This window comes from Harpia harpyja, chromosome Z (genome assembly GCF_026419915.1).
Source record: "Harpia harpyja isolate bHarHar1 chromosome Z, bHarHar1 primary haplotype, whole genome shotgun sequence".
In the NCBI taxonomy this organism is placed as follows: Eukaryota; Metazoa; Chordata; class Aves; order Accipitriformes; family Accipitridae; genus Harpia; species Harpia harpyja.
In genome coordinates, this window is record NC_068969.1 from 13347116 (window position 1) to 13366063 (window position 18948).

Genomic DNA, 18948 nt, shown 5'->3' on the forward strand with positions numbered 1-18948 from the left:
TACTCCCCAAGTCTCCAACTGAGGTTGATATTTATTCAGAATTTGGTAGCAAAACCTAAAAACTCAGAATGAAGATCCTTAACATTAAAACAATTCACAAGCAGCCAGCTCTGGGATATCCTGGGATCTGATTTGCGACTTCTGGAAATACTACAGTGTGTTCTTATCCTTGTGTGAAAGTCCCTCCAGGGAAACTGAGCTGCTTACAGAAGAATGAGCTGGCTGGAGGGGAAGCATAACAGACAACATACTGTTTTTCCATACTTTATTTTGTTCTACAAATACAGTATAAAAATAGAGTTTTTTCTGAACATAATTAAATGTCAGCCATTTTCTTGCATTTCAGTCTTTCCTCTGTGACAATGTCCAGCAACGACTAGACTAGTATTCCCATCTATTTTTGAAGAGACAGTGTCAGTTATAAAAATATTGCAGAAGACAGATCAGCATTTCTATTACAAAACTGCAGGAAAAGCTTGTGTAGATTTAACATTCCTCTCTCAACCGTTTTTAAATGCTTAGGTACTAGATAACATTTACAAGAGCTCTCTGGTTTCAGTGGATTTCATTTCTGACCATAATACTCAGCCAGTTTTACCTGTTTTGCTCCACAACACATCCACATGGTCTTGATAAAACAAAACTGAAACAAGTATGTATATGTTCAAATTACTTAAGAAGACATATTTAACCTTAAGTTTGAAATGAGGACAGGGCTTCTCCCTTCTAATGCACAAGATTTCTGAAAGTAAAGGAAGACTGTAGGCTGAAAAGCCAAAACTGAGTTTTCACAAAGGGCAGGTATTCTTTAGAAAGTAAATTTTCAGATTCCTCCAAATCATGATTGCATGTTTCTTTACACCTTAGAGGAAGTAATTCCCCTTCTGTGATAATAAGACAGTAAGACCAGAACTCTACCTCACCACTGATTTGGATAAGCTATGAATCAAAGAGGGCATTAGTAGTCCTTTGGCCAGCTCACCACAGACTGTTAAATAGCAGCTGCATGCTTTAGTTCTGAGCAAGCAGGAAAAATGGAAAGGAGAAAAATGGGAAAAGACAGTGCTAATGAAAGGAGTTCCTCAGAAAACAGAATTATTAGTGCTGAGTGATAGAAAAGAGATCAAAAAACCTAAAGAGCACAAACCGATCTTCTCAGAAGGTACAACTGCACATTTGCTGCTCGTAAATCCAAGGATAAAAGGATGAATCTAATTGCCTGTGATAGCAAAAGAAACTCTTGATACTGAATTAGGTTGGTCCCCGATAGCTCAGAAACACAAGTGCACAGGAAGACTAAGTCCTTAACTGGTAAAGGATACTTTTGTTGTGACTATTGTTCTTGCATCTGGAAATGGCAAAGAAAAGCTTGTTCTGATCACAGTTTCTCAAAAGGGAACAACTGTGCTGCTTCTCCTTTCCTTTCTTGCTTGCTCTTTCTGGTTGTCTTCTCTTCTTTTTTTTTTTCTAACTGGCGATTTTGGGGCCATGAAATGGCTGCATTCCCTACTGCAGTCTCTGCACTTGGACCTCCTTCTTCATCAGAAGAGAATCCTGCTCCTTTCTCTGACACAGGTGCTGATGGCTCAGTCTGGAAAAAACAGGCGTGAAAATTGAAAAGTTGCTCTAGATATCACTCGTAACTACCTCTTTCTATAAGGGCTTGTCTGCTGTCATGGTGACACTTAATGACATTACAAAAGTTGGCTGCTCTGGTTTGGGCTTCTCACCCAAAGCAGTGTGTTTCTGTTCCTGGATGTCAAGCATTCTTTCAACACAAGCAAAATACTTTTGATGACAGAATAAAAATAAACCTGCTTTAAAAAGATAATGCTTCACCTTTCTCAGTGGGGAAAAGATTAAGAACTAAAACGTCTGACTTCCTAACAAAAAGCAGCCCACTCTCATCCTGTTAGCTACATGCTTAGCTTGGAGGAATAAATCTAGGAAGTGGGTATGTCAAAACAGAAAATCATACCAAAAAAATGATGCTTTAAGAAACACTAATCTCTTGTTAAACAATAATGAATCTTTCTTGGGCATGACCACATTGAATTTCTGGTGTAGTTTTTTTTACTACTTGCTAGTCACATGCTAACAACAGGAAAGAAGATTTTTGAGCAACTACACTCTACAGCTGGAAACGTAACACATTGGAAAGACTGGAAGAAAAATCTCTTGGTAGAAAAATACCATCCCGAGAAAGAAATCACTGATAGAAATGCAGAATACCTTGATGGAGTAGCGTTGCTTGAGTCTCTCTCTGATGAGAAGTCCTTTTGTCAGCAGCTTCCAATTCCCCAGAGCTCTTTTCTCACGCTTCTGTGTGGGATTGTTATTGAAAAGAGAAAAATTTACTATTGTAAGTTTCAATGTATTTACGCCCACAGAAAACGGAAGTTTGAAGATTTTAAACTGCCATTAAAAAAAAACCATGCCAACTTAAATGTGTCACATTAAAAGATTATAGGCCAGTAGGATTCTTAAGAGTAAAACGTATTGGTGTCCAATTATCTGCCTAATACATGAATCACTGTCACTTTCTGATGTGCACCCTGACTGTGTAAATTACACCAGAACCACCTCCAAAACTTTAATCTCCTATGTGTATTCCTCATTTTTGTTTCCCAGCAGCCACGGAAAACTATTCCAGAGTATGCACTATTTCAAATATTGTTACACACTTGTATTGCATCCCACTGCAGTCCAGACAGCAAGCCCCAAGTGGGACACTTGGGGGATGCAACTAGCCCCTCACGGTCACAGAGCTCTGTGTCTGTTGCTTACACAGCCCATCCTTCTTTGATTGTCCACAGTTTCAATGAAATTTACTTAATAAATGTAACAATAAGGAAGCTGCAAAAATAATTCTCACCTCCTTCTCCTTCTTTTCTATTTCTGCTTGTTCATTCTCCCAGGCAGCAATGAGGACCTCTTTATACTCCTCACAGACAACATAGCCATCGGTACTAGGAAGGAGAACACAATCCTGTGTCAGCTACTAGAAGAAAAAAGAAAGGGAGCAAATGCCTGCTGACCCAGCCAAACCAAAAGCTATTGAATGTTGACAGAACTGTAACTCATCACATGCACTCCTTAACACAGCGTATACAACTTCTGCAGGACATCAAAATCTGTCAGCTGCAACAAAGCAGCTTTACATACACTGGGTGCGAGTAGCCACCATGAAAATCAAATCCAGTGACGGCTTGAGCACAGTCAATGTCCAACTTCCGTGCCAATCTGTTCAGATTTGGGAGTCTCAGCTGCACACAGCCAATGGGTAACATGGATGGCAGGAAGAGATAGACGTTTCCATATTCATTCCGAGGAACCTGTTATTGCAAAATTAAAGAGAAATGGTAATGCTCCTGCTCTCTGGAGAGAGGTGAAAATCCCTGCTGCAACTCAGAGACTCTCCCTTCCTTCTGAGCTGCTACATTCCACTCCAGTATTCAATTAATATTCACATGACAAGGCACAAGCCTAAATTTTAGCTGCATGGTTATCTCCTAGCTATGTTCTCTGCCCAGGCCTTGTTACTCAAGCTGTAATGCAGAGAATTAGCGAAACAAACATGGGCTAGGAAAACTAGATCAATGAAATTACAAAGTTAGCAGTCTGCGCTGCTAGCACTCATTACTTGTACTCAGGAAAGAAAGGCCTCAGTGAAGTTTTGATCATTTCCTCCTGGCTATGGTTACCTCTGAACTCTTAATCCTGCATCCAGACGTTATTGACTGATCTCACCTCTGAAACATGCAACTTCTGGAAAAATAAACCCCACAGTTCCACACAAAACACTTCCTTTAACATCAGCCCTCTGCCTTCCTAGCTACCTTTCCATCCACTGCTATAGGCGGCTGATACTCCTCTGTCTGCCAGAGACCAAACAGTGCCAGGTCCTCTTTGTCCCGGTTTGCAGGCTCTGCAAGGCGCGCCTTCCTCGCCTGGTTGGAAAATCCTTTCACCATCTGTGCAAATACAATGACCAACCCTGTAACACCACAACAACAAGCTGCCAGTGATTTCAGACTTTCCTAGGACATCAAAGGAGAAGGCTCTGGGAGAGAAGAAATGCCTATTTCCTAGCTTCAGTATCCACTGCTTATAAATGATAACCCATGGCACCTGTAGGCAACAAGGAGCCATATTCTACAGTTCATATAAAACACTTGGATGCCTTTGAAGAAGATGAAAAGGGTGCAGTTCTGCTAGATAACCCTTGGGGTGGGAAGAAGAGATAGCTGGGCTTTGGGTGGTATATAGGAACTATAGGCAGATTCACAATGCAGCTACCACATGGCATGCAAGCAAGTGAGAAATCGAGAAATCTACATCTGCTGACAGAGAGAAGGTAAAAAAAAAAATAGAATTGAGTTTGAATGCACAGGAGGAAGTCAAACCCTCTTACCTTGTAAGGCACTTCTCCAATCCTCACCACTCGAGCTTGCTTCAGCCAAGTGTCCTTGGAGTGCAGCGTGTGTACGCAGTCTCTAAAAAGGCCAGATGGAAGCAACCGTAAGAGTTTTAAGTCCCTCCATAAGAGACTTCCAAACTGTTATTCACATTAGGAATGGTAAAAAAGCTCTAAGTGATACGCAAATGCTATCTGAGCAGCTAAATGCCTCACCCTGTCTATGCATGTGGCCTGAGACTACTGCTGATACCATCACAGTCTTCATGCAAATTAGCTCTTAAATCTGTTACAAAGATCACAGTCACAAGATCAGTCACACATGACCTGCACAACTCACCTGGAGTAGACAGCCTCTCCCCTGCAGTACCCTAGGATAGCCGCTGACTCAGGATAGATCGCCTGATATTTCAAGAGGTGCCTCTTCAGTACATAGAGAGGGTGGTTTTTGTACTCTCCAATTGCTGTTGGCAGAGGCTGATCTTGAAGCTTAACTTGAAACTGTAGGAATTATACAAAGAAGAGTGGTTTCAGAACTCTCTTGCAATACCCTTTGTAAGAAAATAAGAATGTTATAGTATGGATCAAAGGAAAAAACACCAGAAACTTAAATCAGATGAGCCAACAGACCAAAGCATTCTTGTTGCAAACAGGCATTTACATGTGTACCCAGATCTACATATTTTAAAGACTCTCTGAGAAGGGTAATGCTAAACTGTACAGAAACCATGTTAGTAAGTTTCCACCATGGGCTGTCCAGTACTTTTGCTACGCAAATTTCTCTTGAGCAGCCTCCATTTGATATTATTTCAATCTATCATTGTATATTCCCTTTAAAACATGCTCAATCTGATCATTTCAAGCTCAAATACAAAATTCCTTCCTCATGGAAAGATTCCTAATGATTTTTGCCTGAATGAGAATCCAAGGACTGGACTTCTGGCACTAAAGGTCCTGAATAACCTATTGCCATTTACCTCATTTTCCTCCTTCTTGTCTCTTTCAAGATAGGGACTTTTATATGGTTGCAGTGTGTCTTCCCACCACTCAGCGTCCACACGACTCTTCCTCGTTGTGGTCATCCACACTGGGTCATATCTTTGTGTCACATCCCTGACACTCCCATCATTGTCAAATCCCACAATGTAGGAAAGCGGCTTTGTGGCATATGTGAAGCACAGCTGGGGCTGGCCAACGTTGCCATGAACACAGTCTACACATACCCACTTGTCCTCACGTTCAAGGAAAACCTCCAGCCACTGGTCTGTGCCCATCACTTTCCTTACCTCCTGCTGTCCATCATCCTCATCACTAGAAATTATTTTGTTTCTCTTTCTCTGTCCATGAGGCAAGGCTGGAGCTGTACTTTTTGCTGGCCTAGGCTCAGCTTCACGTGAATTTTTGGATAGCCTTGATTCTGAAGTCTCAGGTTTGGGGCTTTTTATAGCTGTTACCTTTGACTTCTGGGAGCCCTGTGAACTCCTCCACCTTTTAGAGACAGTTCCAAAATCCTCATCAGAGAGATCACTCTCCTCCTCTGAAACCTCAAAGTCCGAAACACTGCCCTCATCACTTCCACTCTCTTCTTTGTAACACACTTTGGAGGCCACTCGTCTCCGGCGATCATTCTTGGGCCTGACTGGCACATCTTTTTCCGCTAAACTGCTCTCCTCATTACCAGATTCTTTCTGTTCCTGGCTGCCTCTAGTCAGCTTTGACTTGCATGTCCTTTTGGTCTGAGCAGTTTTGGGTTTCTTTGACTCCTTTTTGTCTTCTTGGCTCTCTGAGGATTTCTCATCCTGCTTGGCTTTTTTGCAGGGGCATTTTTTTGCCACAGCTTTTGGTGTTGTGGAAGAGCTCTCCTGCCCCTCTGAGGTACTGCTGAGAGACTGCCTCTTGGATGAGCTTTTTCCCTGCAAAGAAACAGGCTAGGTCACTTTTATCACCATGGCTAACAACATGTTAAAAAAAAAAGACTGAAGTCAGCACAAGGTGCATGCAGACCAAAGGTTGGCAGGCAAATGGCTGAAGAGAGGTGTATTCAAGCAGCAAGTGTTTGCTCTCAAAGTTTCAAGGAAATTTAAAACCACTGAAGCATAAGAAGTCTTTGCTGAAACACACAAAATGGGTGGTTATTTTAAAGGAGAAACCTAAAAATTAAGGGTTTGCATCTTCTGCACTATAGACAGAACACTGTCATCACCATGGTTCATGCAGTAAGTGATTTCCTGCAAGCTGCACCAGCCAGAAAGTTTTTTCAATCCTACTCTCTAAACCAGTGACCTATTCCTTGTTGCACACACCCAACAAAAACTACCTTTGCTCTTGTCTCCTTGAGAGGAACAGGCTGAAAAGACAGCACAAGGCGACACAGCAGCTGTAATGCTCGCAGAATAATTAAAAATATCTGCAAAAGAAAAAATAAAGCATGTTTAACATTTTTTCAAGGTATATAAAAAAACCTCTTGAAACTCTTCTACAACCTGGGTTCTGTCAGAAATCATTTTCATTCCTACCTTTTATCCAGTGCTGTATACACTGACACAGATGTGTAGGTAGCCCAGTTGCTATAGTATTAAAGCACCGCAGAGTCTTCTCTGGCTCTAATTCATGTTACTACTGTGGCAGGGGTACTGCTGTTAACTTACAGATGAGGAACCAATTCTTAAAAAGGCTAAATGACCCATCCTGCTGGAGCAGACGTGCTAAGTCACTCAAATCCCATCCACCCCATCAGTCTCTCTTTCTTGAGGAAAACTGAGTAAGATGACTCTAAATCCTGCCTCCCAAAGGTGGCCAAAGCCAACCACATACCATCAGCTGAACCCAGCAGAAACACCAGCCATTCAGAGAATGACATTACAGTCACAACTGAGTGGCTAACAGCTGTGACCTGGCAACTGCCTTCCTGCATGGGACTCAACTGAAGCCGCCTAAGCAAGGCTTGCTTTGTCTTTTCCTCCTGTCCCAGGAAGTGACACCTCTGCATTTCCACAGCAAGGTTGCAAAGCCACCACAACTGCTTCCTGCTTTGCAGCAGAGAAGCTGCAACATCCCACTTTATCAGCAACAGAGCAGAGCTGCAAGCCATGCACCTGCAAAGCAGCAGCTTGTTTCTGCTCTTTCAAATGTACCCTGCCAATTTGATCTCCTGCGCTTCCCCTCCCTTGGTTGTTTTACTAAAATCTCTGTGTCACTTGAAACAACTTACTCCAGTTCTTCCCTTAATCCAATTCCACCACAAAACGACTGTAGAGTTGAAGTCCTTTTGAAGACTTGGCCTCGGGCTGCTCTAAATCAAAGTTCAATTCCTTTGGCCTTCAGTGGTGACTCATAGCAACGAACTACCAACCTTCAACTCAGAGATCTGTGAAGAGTTTCTCTGGCTGCAAGTAAGTCCCGAGAATTTCCTCACTCCAATTACTGTTTCAGATGAAACCTATTAAGCTGGTTTGCTTTGATCTACACTACTAAAGCAATATAAAGAAGCCAAAACATACTTAGGAACAAGTAGCTCTATACACCATACATAAAGCCATCCACAGCAGAACACAGAGTGCACAGTGACACCAACCAGAACTAGAGGCTCCCATTAGGCACAGTTCAAACTGAATAATGTATTCACAGAGGGACTCCAGATAAAAACACAACAAAAAGAAAAAGCCACGGAATCACCTAAGTTACTGATTTGTTTTCTCCAAATCCATCCCTCAAACACCACTTTGTGTATGACCTCACAGCACTACAGCACTGATCTAGCATCCAAGCTCAGCAAGCATCCCTGCACTTCCCAGTCACTTACATGAACCAACTCCTCATCATCTCGTGCAGCATAGATGGCAAAGCGCCTCTCCAAGGTCGACTGAAGGTGCTCTCCTTTTTCAGTGGAAAGCTCATCATTGACAGTGAAGGTTCCAACAAACCTGAAATATAAGACACCTACTTATTGTTTAGTGTTTGTGGCTGTATTCTTAAACTTCATAGTTCATCCTTTCCTTCTGTAAAAAGGACAGATTTCACCCCTGTATTTAAAATCAGAAAAATCACCAAAAATAGGTAATTGTATTTACTCCTCTCCCTGAACCCTGGCTCATACATTCTATGTGATAGCATGATTAGGAAAGACAGTTTTACCATTTCACCAAGTTGGAAAGGTAGAGAAGGTCCACTTGGCCTGCAGGTGCTTTTGTGAAGTGGGTGGGGATGATGGATAGACCAATGGCATGAAGATCTGGCTGGCTGCAGATCCTGTTTCTATAGAAACCATTTGCTAATAAACACAAGAGATGAACCTGAGAGAAAAAAGTTTCTATAGTGAGTTCACAAGAAATTTTCCTTGCCAGAACTACTGTCCATGGTATATTTACTGCTCCTTTTAACAAAGACAGGCAACAATGAAGCCTCCCAAGCATACACAGGCTGGACACAGGGCTGTCTTCAGATCACCATCAGAAAACAGTAAAACCTTGAAGTTCCTGTCAGTGTCTCCTGCTCTACATGACTGACACTTTAACCCCGACAGAAGGAGCAGATACACACTCAATGGAGAAATATACACCCTAGTCACATCTGTTTTGATTTAGAATTTTACTAATGCAGCCATTGATGTTTCTAACTTACAGTTTAGGAGAAGTCTACTGAGCATTTGTCAGGACTACAGCCTTTTTATTTTTTCACTTCTAGCCACGGCCCCAAATTATTTGATCAAAATTAGTTTCTTCTTCATTATGAATCAGTTCAGACATCTTTATGCTCAATTTTTTCTCTGCCAGGTTTCTCTGTGACCAATACCTTATGCGTGTCCTCACGAACCTCCTTGCTGAAACGTTTCATCATTCTCCGAAGATATGTCTCGAACTCGGCTTTCCTTTTTTCTCTGCATAAGATTAAAAAAGAAATGGATGTTTTGGGTTTTCTATGGACCTGCCTTTCTAGATTCCTGAACTGGATCAGTTCACAAAGAGACTCTATCCCAGAGAATCTTCTGTGCCCACTTAACAGAAGTTTAGTTACTGGCTATGTGAATAGGCATGCAGGATGCATACAACTAATAAACTGTGAACTCCACGTACCTGACTACTGAGAGCTTGGGTATATTCAGATGGCCTAAATTCTACCTAACTTTATATGCCTACAGTTTCCTACAAGACAGTTTTGGACAGCTCTATACTAAACTTACAATTCACTGTCTGAATTGTTTCACTTTTAGATTACTGCTAGCATTCCATTCAGATTCCTGGAAAAATGGTCTTCTCTTCATTGATGAAGTCTTTTAATTCAGAAGCAACAGATACTCTGGTTGCTTTGCTATGAAGGGCTGGCCTGGGACAGTGCCTACCCTGTAACAGCATGAGATATCATCAGGCCTCCAGCCACCACACAAAGAAAGCCTTCCTTGGTATAATGCTCCCAGATGCTGAGGGCATTCATTTGACCCACCTATTCACACCTCAGGTATGGGCACACAGAGGCTTCCACCTGAGCTGTTAAGATATTTACAGTAGAACAATGCCATTCACCCACAGCTCTCCTTGAAGAGATCTACTACTATCCCTGGTTTGGAAATGTAGATATTAAAGCACAATGAAGTTACATGCTTGATTTTCAAGGAAGCTGAAAAACCTCTATTCCCACCAACTTCCACTGAAGACTTTTGGTAAAATTGTCAGTGTGCAAACTGTTCTCCATCCCATGACCTCGCACCATTCCAACTCAACAGTCTGCACAAAGTGGGGATTTCCACCCAGAAGAGAGCAAGTCAGTGACAGTCAAGACTTAGCATATTTTTAAACTTCATCCTTTAACTGCCCTCCACTGCCTTCCCTGTTCTTACCTTCTCTCTCTTTTCTTCACCTGCTCTGGGGTTTCAATCTCTATCTCAACAGGATTGCTCGGCAGCACTGCTGCTGGAAGAACAGCAGCTTCTTCTAACTTATCCATGGCAGGTTCCTGGAGTTCTGGAAAAATAAAATATTACTAAATGATAAACAAACATGGAACAGATGCTGACAATGGGCTGAGAACCTACCTATTCCTTCTCAAGTGTTTAAACAACCTACAAACAGAACATCCTCAGTAATTACCAGCTCCTGGATCTTCCATAATACTGCGTGTACTTATTTATTTCAAGTAACTGTGGGATGCCAGTCACCTGCTGTTGAGGAATCAGCTCAGCACAGTCTAATGGCACATGACTACCACAGGCAAACTCAATCAGGAGAAAGGTGAATGAAGCAGATGTAACTTGAAGGTTACTTGTAGGGTAGCAAAGAGAAAAAACTGACAACGGGTCACTTTAGAAGGCATAAATCTGTAGCAGCAAAATATGAAGATTATGATCATCATGATTCTTATCACAGTTCGTTGATGGCCACCTAATCTAACAGCTCAGTTGGTTTCATCTCCACTCTCCTTTACTAGGAAGTGGCAGTTTTGACTCATTCTTAGCTGCTCAATATTAGACAACACAAACAGCTGAGAAAGTGCTTTGTGCATGGTAGCATAATTTTAACATAAGCCAACGAATAGTCAAATTCAAGGCACTACCATCAGGTCAGTAGTTGTCTGGGTTTTTTTTTTTACTTTGGAACTATTCTAAAAGCATTGTGAGACATGAGCTTTTAAAGATACAGATATGCACATGGAGCATACTTTAGGTATACAGAGTGTATACACTTACCTGAATCCAAATGAGAAAAGGTTCAAAAAATCAAATTACAAAAACCCAAATTGTTTATAAGAATATTTACTCCTTAAAATGAATAAACATACAATTGTTACCTTCCACGTCCTCCCATTCATCTTCACTTTCAGCACCATCATCATCAGTATTGTCTTCATCCATCTCTTTTTTAACAGGAGATTCTCTCTTCAACTTTATCTCCTTCTGAGGGGGCTTCAGCGAGTCACTGTTACAATGATCAAAATGGCTTTAGCATCAGGAAGTGCAGGTGCTTGTTTATTTAAGAAAAACAGAGGAAGAACACACTAAAAATAGCGAAATAAATGAAGCATGACCTCTGCATCAGTAACAACAGATTGAGTATTTGACAATTAAAACACAGATACCTTCTCTGTAAAGCAAACCATCTTTGCCATAAATAACCATGGGCTCAGTGGAGCAACACTTTTTCAGTGCAAACTTAGGTTCTGATTCGGCAAGGCCGTTTAGGAAGGAAGATGCCTGAACCTACAAAAAGCCTCATCCTTCAGAACAGCTTGTACAAATGAGTCCTTGGAGAAAGGGTTCAGTGAATCATTTGTTTTTACTGAATTTTCAAAGTGTACTGAAATTGGAACTGTTTCTGTTTCACTACACTAATACTCAAGGCTCTGGCTGGCCACTGAAACAAGACCAACCAGCTTGATTTCTTTTTATGAATTCATTTGCTATAGCAATCTCCACGGGCAGACCCTGCTGATATTATATTTGGATTCCAAAAAACACCATAGAATGATATGTTTAAAGATTTCTGCTCATCATTTTAAACCCAAATCTCAGGCCAACATTTCTATTCATGCTGGATTCCATAAAGCCTCCCTAGTCCCATGTAAAAACTGTAACAAATGAAATAAAATTTTATACTTAAACCATTGAATTTGAAAAGGCTCATGCATTTGCTTCCCATACAGACTATCTTCCTCAGGACTGACTCTGCAACGAATAAGACGGTACTTCTGTTCAGCTGCATGACATAAATGTACTAAATTGGACTGACAGCCTAAAATAAACTGCTCACATGCACATATGCAGCACTAGGCCCTAAACAAATAACATGTAACCATGAAGAGAGAGCTCCCATAGACTTGACTGATAAGTAAACTTACCTGCACATTTCCTCTTTGTTATGATTCCCCTTATTTCTAGTGATTTTTTTGTTTTCTTTTATTAGTGATTTTGCCCCATTTTGTTTTGTAGGCTTATTTGCTGAGTTAGAAACTCCAGTATCACACTCTTCTTCCTTCTTCCTAGCAAGAGCTTTTGAGTCATTCTTCTTTACACTGGGCTTTTTCTCTTCAAAATCATCTGCATGGCACAGAAGAAAGGAAGATATGTTAAAGGATGAAGTTTCATCTCCATGGCAATCAGAAACAATACCTCCAAAGATTTCATTAGAGCCAGCTACAGAAGAAAGTGAGCACTCACAATAACATGCATGTCATTGTTTCTGAACAAATAGGTAAGAATTGAACAATGAGACCTGTTTAAGGAAAAAATTCATAATAATGTAATGCACAAGAAGCACATAAAGATTCCTATAGTCCTACCAATGGGGTCAGCTGAAAAACAAGCATCGTACATGCCACCCACAAGAAACTGCTATTTTGTGAAGCTGCTCTGGAGAACTTTTTTCAGGGCACCTCCTGGGACACGGACCCGCGTGTCACGGCCGTCCTCGGCGGCCGCGGGGGGGTGGCTGTCCGCAGCCCCGCCACGGCTGAGGTGAGACAAACCCTCACCGGCTCGCTCAGTGCCTTATTAACAGCCTTTGTCAGTGCTTCCAGACAGCGTGTGGGGCCCACTTCACGCAGGGATTTAAACGCCCGACTTCTGCGTGCCCATCGTCCCGCCCTCTGGCACTGTGGAGAACAGTTATCCACGCCTCCAGCCTGAGGTAACGGCCCTTTCCCTCACAGGGGCTGTCGCGGCCCAGCGCTGCGCTAAGAGCCAGCTGACACCCGCTGCTCCCCGACCCCTCCGAAACACCAGAGGCCTGGGGCGGCCCCAAGCCCCGGCGATGGCGCAGCGCCCGGCCCGGCCTCCCTCCCGCACTCACCCTCCTCCTCCTCCTCCTCCGGCTCGCCCCGCCGCGCCCCCAGCCCCCCGGAGCGCCTCTTGCTGTCAGCCGCTGGCCGGGGCGACGCTTTGCGCTTCCTGGCCATGGCGGTCCCCCGGCGGCGGGCGGCCCACGGCCCGCGTCCCGCTGCGGTCCCCGCCGTGCCCCCGGCCCCGCCCCCGGCGGAGGGGAAGGGGCTGGGCCATAAAGTCTCGCGGGAGAGCGCGGGAGGCGGTTTGAAAGATGGCGGATGAGGTGGATCAGGTAAGCGGCTGCCCGCTTCCCTCAGGGCGGGAGAGCAGCGGACGGGCTCTTCCTCGTTGCCAGCGGGCCCGCGCTCCCGCCGCCTCCCGCCGCCTCCCGCCTTCCCTCCGCGGGCCTGGGGAAGCCTCCGCGGCTGGCGGGGCGTAAGATGGAGGCAGGCTTTCGGCTGCCTAGCTGGGGCCGGGCGTACCTCCCGGCAAAGCCCCCGGCTTGGGCAGCGTTCCTGAGGCGCAGCCCTCCGGGGAGAGCGCTTTCTGCGGGAAATGACATTACTACACGGCCTCGGTCCTTGTGCCGCCGCCGGGGTTGTCAGGAGCGCGGGCAAGGCTCGCTTCAGGCCCGTTTCCCCAGGAACTGCCAGAGGAGGGAAATGGAGGAAAGCTACTGAGGAAAATACCCTTGGCTCTGCCTCACGGAGAAGGAAATTGGTAGCGTGCTGCAGGATATTCACAAAGATGTTCGTACATTTTAGCTGTGATCCTGAAAGTACACCTTTATTACAAAAAAGAGACCTCAGCCCGGTGTGCGTTCAGGCTTCTAACCTGCTTTGAGGCCTGGCATGAATGCTGTGTTGTTGAGCTAGGCCTTAAGGAGAGGTGTGTGTTTGGGGCAGTGTGTCACCCAGTTAACCGATGCGAGCTGGCAAAAATGTCAGCGTGTGTTTGGTTTCTCTAGCCTGTGCCATGTGTTGGCACAGGTGTGGTGCTGGTTCATGCAGAGTAGGCTTTCTGCTGCTGCAGTATGGACAACGGTTGCTAGTAAGGAATATAGTTTATGCAACAGTATGTGTGAGGCATCATTTGCTGCAAACTAAACTGAAGTCTTTTAACTCATTTTGCTCAGGCTGGTGAACATCCATAGGGTGGTAATATCAGCTGCACTCAGGTTCAATAGGATGGGAAGGAATGATTTGGAGTATTTGCATCTATATTCTTAACTGTTTGTTTTCTGCATCTCACAAATGCTGAGGAATGGAAAAGTTCACAGGCTTCTTCTGTAAAATTAACTTTTTTAATTTTATTTTTTTTAGCAACAAACAACAAATACTGTAGAGGAGCCACTTGATCTCATCAGGCTCAGTCTAGATGAGCGAATCTATGTCAAAATGAGGAATGACAGAGAGCTTAGAGGCAGACTACATGTAAGTAAAACTTTCAGAACGCTACCATGCTTATTCAGCTAAGCACTGGGCATCCTTTTTTTTCATGTACAACAGTCTGTTACACAAGCTTACCTGTAATATTCCATTGATTGTTTAAAAAAATCACTGTAAAAACACAAGTAACTGTATCTCATGGTTAAAAGTGCAGAAGTGGTTATAGAAGGTAGGTTAAAGATCATCTTAGTAACAAGGGCTGAACTGTTTCTCTTATCAAAAGTGTACTGTGATTGGTGGAAAAATCTAATTTGTTCAGTACTCTGTCTGCTATTAACTGCTTCTGTAGAGAGTCAAGAGATGTATTTTGTTTTTCTTGTCTCCTGAATGATACCAAGCAATTCATTCCACAAGCAGTAATGCTGCAGGCCTCTTCTTGTAAGGTACCCTGAGGTCTTAAGACTGAATTAAGACTGAGATTATCATAATCAAACAAGTATTGCTTAAGGCACACCCTATGAGGGTATGATGGGCATATGTACTCAGCTGGATTCTCTGCAAATCTCATTTGTCGAAGTGTTTTCCTCTGAGAGTGATATGTCTCTTGATGAGACAGATTTTTGCTTTCTATTAAGTCAGTCATCCTTCCTGAGTACTGTACTGTGTTGGGGAAGAGAACCAGTTGCCCCATGTGTTAGGTGGGCCTCAACTCCTTTGGCAACACAAAGATGAGGAGAGATCCATAAGGCACACGTGTAGTTTGCATTGTGCTTCTGTAGGGTTTTTGGAATATGTGCTTATTTTAAATTTTTGTAGCATTATATGAATTAGAGCTTTCGTATCCTTTAAGATGGCCCCATGCAATTAATTCTGGGAGGCTGGACTGGCAGCAGAGAATGTGTAGCTCGTTTAATGTTAATAAAGTGTGTCTGTCTCCCAGTTCTTCTATGTTTTCTCACTGAATGCTTCAGAGCTATTTCCTGAAAGAGCATTTCAGTAAATATAAATGTCTTCCCTTATTTTTATGTAGCAGAGTACTGGTTTGTTGACATTTGTTTGGAATTACAACTATAACTGATACTACTTTGTTTTGACATAGTGGTGTATTTTGGTCAAAATCAGGCTAAACTAATTATGTCTGAAATTCTTGCTAAAATTCTCATTTTAATAAGCTCATGTTTGAATTTTGGAAGAAATAATAAACTAACTTCATTCCTACAGGCATATGATCAGCACTTAAATATGATTTTGGGTGATGTGGAAGAAACTGTAACTACAATAGAGATTGATGAAGAAACCTACGAAGAGATTTATAAAGTAAGGACTTAGTGTATTTATCCCCATAGAAAACTTTTTTTAAAACTAAACTATGTTATATTGTTAAAGTAGTTTATTGCTGACTACTTTTTGAACCAAGATCTAACAGAAGTTTTGGGCAAATTGATATGAAACTACAAAGGATATCCAAAGACTTGGTGTTAGTTGTATTGATCTCTTCAGCATGCCAGAATGTTGTATGTTTGAGCTTATATTTGTTGGATTTGTTTCTGGTGTTTTGTTATGATTGAATTTGGTCATATGCTTAGCAGATATGTTTTGTAAACTATGCTTTTGTAAATGTAAATTTTTCTTTCCTTCTTCATAGTCTACCAAAAGGAATATTCCGATGCTCTTTGTCAGAGGTGACGGCGTTGTGCTTGTAGCTCCCCCGTTGAGGGTTGGTTGAAGCAACAAAGGATTTAACCTTGTTGGAAAGTTTCAGGCTTTTGGACAATGGTTCGTGTTTCAATTGTGTCTCAAAATTTTGTATGTGTTTTTTATAGGATGTTTTTGTCTGCCCTTTTGGGAAGGGGAACCAGTTTGTTTTGCAAAAGGTACATGTCAATTGAAGCAGTGTAAACCCAACCTGATTTTCTCAGAATTAATGTAACTGCTGTAAATTGACTGTCTTGTCATATTGGTAAAAGAATCCTTCATTTTTTCAATCTTGGCAATAGCACTGTCTTAATTTTTTGTTTTAAATAAATTTGGTTTGTCTTTCAGATTTCACTTGTCATGTTTTTTATGTTGAAGACGTTATTCTTATGTTTTTCTATAGAGCTAATGCTATATTAAGTTGTAGTATGTAGCCTCACTTTCTGAGAAAAGAGTAACTTTTGTGTGTTTTGTTAATTTCTGTCCTTACTAATGCCTGAGTCTTGCAGATTGGTGTTTGGGAGGGCAATACTACATGAATCTACAGTACTATAATTTATGGCTTTTCTGCGTTCAAATTCTTGATGCATGTCCTTGTAGCAGGCAAATAGTGTGTGTATATATATATATGCATCTTCCACTTAAGATATGTAAAGAAGATGGGCTTATTCACAATGTTTTCAGATTTTTTTATTGTGGTTTTAACAGAGCTATGCTTTGCAAGGCCATAAGTAGAGACTGAGGTTGTTGCCTCTCATGCTGTTGAGTTGCTGCTGCATGCATTCATTTCCCACTGTCAGCCTGTTTCAGTTCTTGAATACACTAAACTCTGCTGAATGCTTAAGATGCTCATTGGTTATCTGCATTGAAGGTGCACTAGAACTCTGAATAAAGCTCTTTTTTAATATATACTTTCTCAGGCCCACCCTGTTTGCAATTTATTCACCTTCTTGTATGGAAAAAAAAAAAAGGCACTTATCCTATGAAATGTTTTAATAAGTATGTTTGAAAGGCATATGAGAGATGTAGGTCTGCACTGGGATATTTCCTACAGAGCTTGACTTGTGACTTGATAAACCTAATTTATCTAGGTTATTAGGCATGCTCTGTAGGGTTAGCAAAAGCAGCTTGCCCTGGCACTTTCTCCTACCAGTAAAATCTTCATAACTTATGTCCATAGCTTGTGACAGTGGTGAGGAATGCAAGGTCTGCCTTGGTAAGCTCCAAGCCAGATTTTTCTTAAAGGAATACTAACTTTTTTGGCAGTAAAATATATGCACTCAGAAGATGAATGTATACTTCATGCTCTTTGAAATAAGGAAAACAGGAACTGATACAAAATCTGCTCTGGCTTCTAGGTGGCATCCATACTCTGTAGTTCTCAAGCAATGTCCTCTAGCGTGAGGAAAACAGGAGTGATAGCTGAAGCTGAAATAGTGAAGCAATTGCTGAGAATTAGTGTGTTAGTAGCAATTACAGTCTTATGTTTTTAATCACATGGAGACTTGCAACCATATTCCTTGCGCTTCGTTCTAGAAAGGACAAATAGCTCTACTTGTACACACATGCAAGAATGTTATCTTAAACCTGTGCACAATGCTGTTTTCATATATAGGTCCCTTGTATGCAAGTGAAAGAAGTAATCTGTACAACTTACTACTATAAGATTATTTGAATGAAGTACAGGTATGTACAGCTTTGTAGCAGACTTCCCTCACTCTGCCATCCTTGCTTGAAGTTGGTCTGGGCTAGGATGAAAAAAATTTTCCGTGATTCCTATCTCTTCCATTCCTAGCATGCTGTCTCTGCAAGAGTTAGCTCAGCAAGCATCAACTCCTGTTCCATGCGTACATAGCCCTTGATGTTGGAAGAACACTGGTGATGCTGCAACTCTTCCCCTTCTGGAAGAGGGACAAGGATGACTGCACTGAGATCCTCTTTAGTCTGTCTTCTCTCCTACCACTCTAGGAGGCCAAAATAAATGCTTGGAGGAGAGAGTAGAAATAGGTGAAGACAGTGATAGTCCTACAGTTCCCAGGGATCTGCACATCTGGGAAAGGAGAGAGTATGTTTCACAGAACCTGAGGGATTTCTCTTCCATTAATTAGTCTACATCCCTTTAGGAGACTAGTAAAGCCCCTTGCTATGTATTGTTATGGTATGTCACAGGCTGAGTGTGTGCGCTCTGAACAAATGCGTCTGGTTTGGGCTTGGTTTTGAACTTGCTGCCTGTCACTTTCACGTATGTGACAGACAATGTTGGCTTGGTGGTATTCAGAGATAGCAGAGTATATACATTTACCTTTCCATCTTTTCTACTCCTAATTGTCCTTCAGTTTTCTCTTTTCCAGGTTGCAAAAAGATTTTCTATTTAATCATTTTTGATGAAAGCTGCTCCATTTCTTTTTGAACTATATGATTTTTGTATTGGAGGACTGACATGATAAACAAAATGTTGGTACATCAGGAACTTCTGCCTTGATAAATTTTAGTGAATATCTATTAATAACACTTGTTAGGTTCTCTGAGAATAAGAGGCATATTTGCCATCATAACACATCTACCTGTTTGTCCAGTATTTCTATATTACAGAGTATCAGCACAGTTGAAAGAGGTCAGCTCACCTACATAGCTCACCTGAATCCCTGTAGAACTCTTAAAAATTCTCATTTGTTAACTTCTGTTTCTTTTGAAGGTTT

At 42.0% G+C, this 18948-nt stretch overlaps 2 protein-coding genes across 3 annotated transcripts; one reads left to right on the plus strand and one right to left on the minus strand.

Annotated features, from left to right (window-relative positions):
* Positions 1–251: 251 nt before the first annotated feature.
* XPC (XPC complex subunit, DNA damage recognition and repair factor) lies at positions 252–13359 on the minus strand. 2 transcript variants are annotated; one of them, XM_052776418.1, is made up of 16 exons: positions 13195–13357; positions 12245–12443; positions 11198–11325; positions 10251–10374; positions 9209–9293; positions 8552–8709; positions 8220–8340; positions 6735–6824; positions 5395–6330; positions 4758–4918; positions 4415–4496; positions 3840–3974; positions 3166–3335; positions 2876–2969; positions 2233–2322; positions 252–1591 (listed from the first exon to the last, which is right to left on the minus strand). In XM_052776418.1, the coding sequence occupies exons 1-16, from the start codon at positions 13298–13300 to the stop codon at positions 1379–1381; spliced, it is 2892 nt and encodes a 963-aa protein (XP_052632378.1). In that variant the 5' UTR covers positions 13301–13357; the 3' UTR covers positions 252–1378. The 2 variants fall into 2 exon arrangements, 1 of the variants encoding a protein (XP_052632378.1); XR_008233431.1 differs by lacking the exon at positions 252–1591 and having other exon boundaries at positions 2302–2322; positions 2876–3001; positions 13195–13359.
* Positions 13360–13380: 21 nt separating this feature from the next.
* Positions 13381–16598, plus strand: LSM3 (LSM3 homolog, U6 small nuclear RNA and mRNA degradation associated). The gene is made up of 4 exons (XM_052776425.1): positions 13381–13458; positions 14489–14599; positions 15776–15871; positions 16200–16598. Exons 1-4 carry the CDS (start codon positions 13438–13440, stop codon positions 16278–16280), a joined length of 309 nt encoding a protein of 102 aa, XP_052632385.1. The 5' UTR covers positions 13381–13437; the 3' UTR covers positions 16281–16598.
* Positions 16599–18948: the final 2350 nt, after the last annotated feature.

Coding starts and splice junctions, on each gene's coding strand:
- XPC (XM_052776418.1), bottom strand. CDS start 13,300: ATGGCCAGGAAGCGCAAAGCGTCGCCCCGGCCAGCGGCTGACAGCAAG. Junction 4,919..5,394: donor ACAAGAAGGAGGAAAATGAG/GTAAATGGCAAT, acceptor TAATTCCTACAG/TTTCAAGTTAAGCTTCAAGA. Junction 2,323..2,875: donor TAGAAAAGAAGGAGAAGGAG/GTGAGAATTATT, acceptor AATCCCACACAG/AAGCGTGAGAAAAGAGCTCT.
- LSM3 (XM_052776425.1), top strand. CDS start 13,438: ATGGCGGATGAGGTGGATCAG. Junction 13,459..14,488: donor TGGCGGATGAGGTGGATCAG/GTAAGCGGCTGC, acceptor TATTTTTTTTAG/CAACAAACAACAAATACTGT. Junction 14,600..15,775: donor AGCTTAGAGGCAGACTACAT/GTAAGTAAAACT, acceptor TCATTCCTACAG/GCATATGATCAGCACTTAAA.